This window comes from Pteropus alecto, unplaced genomic scaffold, assembly GCF_000325575.1.
Source record: "Pteropus alecto unplaced genomic scaffold, ASM32557v1 scaffold700, whole genome shotgun sequence".
Taxonomy (NCBI): domain Eukaryota; kingdom Metazoa; phylum Chordata; class Mammalia; order Chiroptera; family Pteropodidae; genus Pteropus; species Pteropus alecto.
Genome location: NW_006429611.1, coordinates 245,664 through 253,623, shown reverse-complemented (window position 1 = coordinate 253,623; position 7,960 = coordinate 245,664). Strand labels below are relative to the sequence as shown.

General features: G+C 67.2%; 1 protein-coding gene across 1 annotated transcript in view; it reads right to left on the bottom strand.

The window, feature by feature from the left end:
- TTLL10 (tubulin tyrosine ligase like 10) overlaps positions 1-7,960 on the bottom strand; it is a 49,254-nt gene that overhangs the window by 9,682 nt on the left and 31,612 nt on the right. The window contains exons 2-8 of the mRNA XM_025047843.1: positions 4,246-4,311; positions 2,278-2,708; positions 1,616-1,693; positions 1,422-1,545; positions 1,143-1,261; positions 930-1,059; positions 195-434 (exon numbers count right to left, since the gene is read on the bottom strand). Of these exons, the coding sequence (XP_024903611.1) occupies positions 195-434; positions 930-1,059; positions 1,143-1,261; positions 1,422-1,545; positions 1,616-1,693; positions 2,278-2,503 (917 nt within the window). The 5' untranslated portion in view covers positions 2,504-2,708; positions 4,246-4,311. The remainder of the gene's footprint in view (positions 1-194; positions 435-929; positions 1,060-1,142; positions 1,262-1,421; positions 1,546-1,615; positions 1,694-2,277; positions 2,709-4,245; positions 4,312-7,960) is intronic.

Below are 7,960 nucleotides of genomic sequence, written 5' to 3'. Positions count from 1 at the left end.
CATTCCTGAGCTGTGTCCCCAGGTAAGGATGGGCCCGTCCTGCACTGCGCAGGGAGCACAGATGCCTGAACGCCCCGGGCTGGTCCAAACCTCTTCCCCTGGCCCGGGTGCCCTTCAACCCTCTTCACCTCCCACCAGGCCTTCCTTCAATTCAGGGCAGGTCGGCCCCTCCCAGCTGGGCTGAGGGCATCTACCTCTGTGGCCCGAGGCCTCCTGGGCTGGTCCCTGTGAGCCCCTCCAGGGCAGGTGCTGCGTCCCTTCCAGATCTGGACGCCAGGGGAACACAGGGCCTGGCCTCAGTGTCCACGCAGGAGTGTGTGGAGTGCAGATGGGTGGGGGCTTCGAGGCACACAGGAGGCTGTGTGATGGGTGGGTGGCTGGATGCACGCATTTCGGATGGGAGTAGGCGGGCAGATGGGCAGGTGGCTTGGTGGCTGCACAGATGCCAGGAGGAGAAGAGGTGAGGGTCGCCGACAGAAACGGGTGGGGTGGGGTGGACGGCTGGAGCCCAGGTGTCAAGGTGGTGTCATGGGTTGGGCAGGTGTGTAAACGGCTGGGCAAGTGAGTGGATGAGTGGACAGATGAATATGCTGAGCGGGTCAGGCACGGCCACGTGGGAGCAGATGGACGTGAGTGTGGAAGGTCCGTGGGTGTGGGGGTCAGTGAGTGAGTGAGGGCCCCAGCAGTGGCTCCGTGGCTCTGTGTGAAGGTGCTGGTGGGCTGTGGGGTAGATGGATAGGTGGCAGGTGTTGGGGTGAAGACAGGTTGGCGAGTGCACGGACGTGGCTGTGGGAAGCTTGGCGGATGGACGGGTGTAGGTGGGTGGACAGGTCCCGTGGAGGGCGGTCCGGGCCGGTGATTGCACACCAGCTGGGGTGGCGGGACGAGGCGCTTTTGCTTTAAAGGACGGCCGGGCGTGGCAGGCTCACCTGGCCGGGGCGCACAGCGCCGCCTTGTTGCCGGTGCCCGTGGCCCGCGAGTGCTCCCGGAGGGCGCTGAGCAGCCCGATCTTGGTGGTGAGCAGCTTGTTGTTGGGCAGCTGGAACAGCAGCTGCTCACCTGGTGCGACAGAGCCCGGGCAGCTGTGGCCGGCCGCGGCCGGGCCTCCGCCGCCCCGACCCCGCGGCCGGCCGCTCCGCTACCTTCCCGGAAGCTGTGGTAGCTGTCCCGGCACCTGATCTCACACCACTTCAGCCGGTAGTCCTCCCGCCGGCTGTCCTGGATGCGCTGCCAGCCTTTGCTCTTGCAGTAGGAGCTGATTCTGTGTGTGTGTGTGGGGGGGTGCCAGTGACCCTGGGGGCCTTGACAGCTTGGGGACGAAGGGCACGCCAGGGGAGGGGACATGGGGCCCCAGGTAGCAGCGGTCAGGCTGGGTGGGACCCGGGGCTGTGGGGCTGGGCCTGGTCTGTGCCCCCACTCACATTGAAGCCCCGTTGCTGCCTCCGATGTAGAAGAAGGGGCCACAGCCCGAGCCAGGCGGCAGCTCCCCCCACAGCACGTGCCTCTCCAGGAGGGCGGCCCGGGGCTTCACAGCCGCAGCCTCGTCTGCGAGCGGGTGGGTGGTCAGTGGCCTGGCCGGAGGCTCTCCGCCCCTCCCAGCCCTGCCCGAGCCCACCTGTGTCCTGGTGCGGCTGGCCTGGCTGACGCGGCAGCCCCTCTGCTCGGCTCCCCATCGGCCTCTCATGGGCCCTGCCTGTGAATGGGGTGGGGTTTGGGGGGGTGATGTCCATTCAGAATCGGGCCGGAGCCCAGTCCTGGTGGGCTTCCAGCCGACCCGGCTGGCCCATTTCTGGCAGGCCCCAGGTAGCCTCCCCTGCTGGTCTGGGCACCTCTCATCCCAGGCTCAGGACTCCTGAGAGAGGGGACAGCCACCAGCAGCCCAGGCCAGCCTAGGAAAGGTCAGGGTCCCTCCTTACCAACAGGGCAGAGCTCCATGGGGCTGGAGCTGGGGATAGACGTGACGCAGGGCCATGCCCAGGAGGGTGGGGTCACAATGTCCATCGTGACGTCATGGGTGACCCATGTCTGGCAGGGGGATGGGGCTGCCCTGCCCTGGGCTGGGGGTGGGGGGGCTGCCCTGGGCTGGGGGTGTGGTGGCTGCCAGACTGTGGGGAGCAGCAGTGTCCCTCCCTGTGCCCCTTCAGCCCCTGGTCCTGCCATCGTCCACCCTGCCCAGCTGGCCCCTCTCCCAGGGTGTGGCTGTGTGTCGCCCCCACGAGAACACCTTTCCTGGGGAGGCCCCGGCTCGGGGGCAGAGCCTGTGCTGGCGGCACTCACCGGGCTCCCGCGGGCAGCTCCGTCGGGCGCGGGCGACCCCTGACCGCTTGCCTCTCTTGGCGCCAGCCTGGGTCCGAGTGGGTCCCCTGCGGCGAGTGAAGCGAGTGTGGCTTCTCCTCACAGGCGTAGGGGCACCAGGGCAGGGGCACCTCTGCGAAGACGCCGTCCCCACCCTTCTGCGGGGCCTCCGAGCAGCCCGTAGTCCCAGCCTTTGGACCGGGCGCATGGTCAGGCCTGCTCTGCCTGGGGAGGGGCGCCTCCTGGGGTCTTGGGCTTGGGTTTCTGCTTGTGGCTGGCTCCTGTCTCCATGGTGACCGTGGGGCCAGGTGCCCCTCCGAGGCAGGGCTGTCTCTGCATCTTTTGTGTCCCAGGCGAGGCGTCTCCTGCAGGGACCGTCCGTCTGGCTTCGCGGTGCTCTGCCGACATGCCGGCTGCAAGGAGGGTCACCGTCAGGCGTCTGGGGCTCGGGGGCCGGAGGGGCACCCAGGTCCTGAGTTGCAGCAGCTCTGCGGTGGCCGGGCGGCGAAGTGCCCGCAGCATCCTCGTGGCTGCCCAGGCCCCACCCCCAGGCGGCTTGTCCCCTGGAGCCCCTTTTCCCTGCAGCTAACTCAGCGTTTCTGGGAGGTTCCTCAGTGGGTCCTTCCTGGCCTGGGGGTGGGGAGGGGACAGGGGCTTTCTGAAAGATTGGGAGACACAGCGATGGCGAGGCAAGCACACTGAGGAGCTGGCGGCACCCGCACCCGGGCCGGCAGCGCATGTTCCTGGGGGCACCGTGCAGAGCAGCTGGCTGGCCTCCAGGCAATGCCGGCAAGGCCTCGGGTCCTGCTTGGGACCGAGGAGGAAGAAACTGGGAAAAGCTGTGTACCGAGTCCCGGGAGCTGGGCGGGCAGGAGACCCTCAGCCTGCCAGGCCTGGGCCGCGTGGGCCGAGCAAGCCTGCCCTCCCTCCCCAGCCAGGACCGGACGGCACCTGGGAGGAGGCCAGTGCTCGGGCCAGACCCGCCGAGGGCCCCCGCTCACATGCCATTCTCCAGAGGCGGGGGACCCCAGCCCTTTCCCACTGTGGGTGGGGGTCCCCCAAGATACTAACATTCAGCACCTTCGCCACCAGGTCAGTGGGCATCTGAGGGAGGCCCCAGGGGTGAGCGACGGGTAGACACCCAGACACTCAGACATGGCTGTCACACACACGAAGGAGGAAGAGGAGGGGGAGACAGGGTGGCTCAGAGCCGAGGGACCCGGCCCCTAGAGCACACTGCGGTGGGGCAGGAGACGCCAGGCCCCTCAAAGGATGGGCACCTAAGAGCTCGTGGGAGTTAGAGATGCTACATACGGGTCACAAGTCAAGGCCAGGAAGATGCCAGAAGAGAGGACGCGGGAAGCAGGAGGGAGGTGGAGAGGGCGAGGGAGACGCCCAGCGAGGGGTCGGGGCCTCTGGGAGGGGCTCTGAGCATCGCTGCCCTCGCAGGGCGCCCCAGCATGCCCCTCCTCCACCCTTCACCTGTGAGGTGCGGTCAGCAGCACAGAAGCAAGTGCGGACCAGGCCCGTCTGTGGCGGGAGCGAGGGGTGAGCCCGTCGCCTCACAGCCCGGGCCCACCGCCTGCGCAGGGCCCCAAAGGGAGGTGGCATACCGGTGGGGACCCCGTTTTTTGCCTGTATTTGGTGCTTCTAATTCTGCATATTCATTATTTTGCCGAAGCATAAGGCCACAGCTATATCGCTTGTCATTCAAATTAACCTGTGTCTGGCGGGAGCTGAATGGGGGACATGCTCTGCGAGCCCTCCGCTCTGTTGGGCGCTTGGCAGAGCCCCTCAGGAGCCATGATTTTAAATGCAGACGGCGCTTTACGCTCAAGGTGTGACGACAAGTTTGCAGTGGGCAGACCGCGGGACGGCTCGCTAGGACCGTGCCGGGAGGGCTTGACCGAAAGCCCGACCTCCCAACAAACTTTGAAAGAAACTTTCTACCTGGTCAGGTAAAAAGACCGGCAGGAAGCAGCACCGCGGCGTGGTGGACGGGAAGCCCTCGAGCACCTGGAGAAAACGCCCAAGCAAAGGGGAAGACGTCAGTGTCCCGCCGGCCGACCCCCCGAACGCCTGGCCGCGTGGGCGCTGTGGACACAGTGCTGACTTTGTTCGACGGGCTGGCGCCTCCCGGCCGCGAGCGGGCTGTCCGCGGGGACGTGGGTCCCCACGTGAGTCAGGGGGCGCACCCTTCCCGGCCCGGCCCGGGGGCTCCTCGCGCCGTGGCCCTGGGCGCATGGGCCCTCCCTGGAGGGGGCCTGGCCGGCCAGGCCGCCCTTTCCCTGCCTTCCGTGTCCTCGTCTCTTTCCTGCTCCTGGGCAGTGTCCCCAGAGGACCTGCAGGGTCCCTGGTGGCTGGGCGGGTGCACAGGACAGCAGGCCCCAGCCCTCATGCCCAGCCAGGACCCCTGCCGTTGGCCCACCTGTCCCTCTTACCTGCCGCAGGAGCTGGTGTGAGCTTCCTGCCCCGGAAACAACAGTGGTGACCGGGCAACCGTATCCCGGCAACCGTCTCCGGGCACTCGCCTCCCGGCAACGTCCACCCAGAGGCCCAGAGGTGTGGGCCCACCCCAGATGGTGGGGCCGGGTGCCCGGGAGCTGGGGCTCCCTTCTCCCCAGGGTCACCCCTGGCCTCTCAAGACCCCCAAGCCCATCCCGGACCTGGGACCTGGCCCCATGTGTCTGCATTTGCTGCGCTTCAGGGCTGCACAGCCCAGCATGTGGGGTACCCCCTGTACCAAACAGCAAGTGGGGTGCAGCAAGGCAGTGCCCGTGCCAAGGGGAAGCGTGCTCAGGCCTGAGGCCCCACCTCTGCTGTCCAAGCCCACGGGGTCACAAAGGTGTCTGCTCTGGGGGCCTTTACTTGCTTCTGGTAGGGCCGGGAGGGGGCCCCAAAATGTGTGCCCATGTCCTAAGCCCCGGAACCTGCCCAAGTGAGCTCATTTGGCTTCTGGTAGGGCCGGGAGGGGGCCCCAAAATGTGTACCTGCCCAAGTGAGCTCATTTGTGACTGAGGTGAGGGTCTCGAGATGAGATCCTGCTGGATTATCTGGGGGCCCCTAAACCCGGCGACCTGTGTGCTCGTAACAGGGAGGCAGAGAACAGGGGACACGGAGGGGAGAAGCCCCGTGAAGATGGGGGCAGCGGCTGGAGAAACGAGGCCACAGCCCAGGGACGCCGGGAGCCACCGAGGCCTTGGCCGGGAGCGGCAGGAAGGGCCGTGCCCTGGAGCCTCAGAGGGGCCCCCCATCCCACCTCCGTTTCTGGCTCTGGACTCCTGAGCTGAGGGCATGCGTGTCTGTTGTTCCAGGCCACCCAGCCTGTGGTCGTTTGACACGGGGGCCCAAGAAGACGCATGTAACCCTTAAGCCCTTCCTCACTTTCAAGGGTCCCACATGGCACCCCCACTATGGGGAGGTCTCCCTGACCCCACAGAGGCAGCTGTACCCCAAGTTCCATACCTGCCCCTGCCAGGCACCAGGGGACTTCAGGGGTCAGTCCGGCTGGACTGTGGTCTGGGACCCCTGTGGCCTGCAGCAGCCGCGGGTCAGCCTGGGGAGCGGAGCGTTCCGGCCAAGCCCTCGGCTGGGTGGTCAGGGCACCCTGGCCTTAGTGGCTAGGGCTTCTGGGGCATCAGCGGGGTGGCAGTGTGGCCCTTGGTCATCTGTAAGCTGTTCCCCTCCCCCTCGGCCTGAGCAGACCCTTGGAACGCCAGGCCGTCCTCCCTTGGGAGCCCACGCCACGGCCCCATGTCACCTCGTAGGGTCGGACCCCTTGGAAGCCCCAGGCTCCTGGGCCAGCCCAGCATCAGGTGTGCGGGTCCCTCCCTCCGCCACCTGCTCAGGGAGGCCTCCCGAGAGTGACTTCACTGGAGCTGGAGAGGCGGCCCCCTGCCTGCCTGACCCTGAGCTCAGACTGGAAAACCGCCTCACAACCCGAAAAACCGGTTGGAGAGGTGCTGCCCAGCCCCACAAGAGCAGCTGCAGCCTGGGGCGACCCAGCCCCGCAGGCACACTCCCCTGGGGACGGGCGGGCAGCAGGGGCCTTGTGGCTGGGTGAGTGCCAGAGGCAGGAGGGACGGGGGACGGGGGACGGGGCGAGGGCCCAGCACTTGCCCTACAGTGCCCCCAGGCAGGTCAGGCTCCGGCCTGTGGAGCTGGCTCCTTCAGGCTCCTTCAGGCTCCTTCGCTAGGGCCGGGCCAAGCCCCCCAGACGCTGGCCCAGGCGGCCTCCAGCCCCCAGGTCTCTGCTGGGTCCCTGCCTTGGTCGTACCCTCAGAGAAGCCTTCCTGGGCTGCCCTCACCCGCTCTGGCTGTTCTGGAAGTGTGCCCGTGCAGTGTGTTCAGGGGAGATTCGGGGAGGGAGGGAAGGAGGGAGAGGGTCCCCTGCAGGAGCCCGGGGGGCTGTTGCCCTGATTCCAGCCGCGGGGCAGTTGGGCCGGTGCAGGGCCTGGGGCTTTGTGTTCAGCGGGGCCTTTGCAAAGCGTGGCTTAGGGCCCTGGGATGCGCTGGGAGCTCTCAGAAGCGGCTCTGGGGCGCAGCCACAAGGCTGGGGTGGGGTCAGCATCAGAGTCTGGTTTTGGGGACAGCTTTAGACAGAGGACAAAAGTGCGGGGGGGTGTTGAGGGGGCCGCGTGGCACCTGGAGTGCCCCCTCCCCCACTACCCGAGATCCGGACAGGCCGTGGGGACCCAGTGGAGTCCCTCGGCTGACACCCTGGGCAGGAAGGGGCTGGGTGGCCGTATCCCTGCCCGCCTCACCCCTCCCTCCCCGAGCTTCCTGCTCCAGGCCAAGGGTGGGGCGAGGGCAGCCCAAGGGCTCTGGGGCCCTGCTGGCCACGGGTGCGCCCCCCCATTCTGGGATTGGGGGTTAGAGGGGTGAGCGCTGCTACTGTCTGGTGCTCCAGAGGGCCCCCTGCCCAGTAAAGGTGTGGGGGGGGCGAAGGATGAGGTCACCGCCCTGGAGAGGGTTCCAGGTGGGGGTCCAGGGCTGGGGTGACTGCACTCCCTTTTCTTCTGGCCCAGTGGCAGTGCCATCTGCTCACAGACCCTCTGGGCTGCTGTGGGGCGGGCTGTGCCTTGACAGCCCACCACCCGTGCATGTGAGATGAACAGAAGCCAGCTGCCTGGACCTCACACCTTTATTAAACCAACAGTCCATCACTCTGTGGCAGAAAGTCCACTGAGGGGTCAAAGGGCTCCCCATTCCGGGTCGTGGGTGGGAGGGCACGGGATGTCCCAGCGTGGCCTGTGTCCTGGGAGGCATCCAAGTGTCCCAGGCTTGGGCAGATGTGCACCACCTGGCTTCGGGCCACTGCGGGGCCCCATGAACTGCGCCTTGTGTCCACCCGGCATCCGGCGGCGACCAGGCCATGGATGGACGGCATTACCAGACAGTATTAGACAGAAGGACCCAGGTCTAACCGTGTCTGGTAAGACGCCCATCGCAGGCTGCGGTGCAGGTGGCCTTGCGTGTGGTGGCCCCTCCAGCTGGGCCCAGGGGCAGCTTCTCCTGCTGCCTGTCCTGTGGGCCCCTCCTGTGGGTCCCGAGGGAGCGGAGGGTTCAACTGGGTGGTAAGACCCCTGGCCTCCTGAGTGTTCACAGTGGCCCCGGAGGCCTCAGGCCAGGGCCTCACAGGATGCGCCTGGCTCCCAGGCTGCTC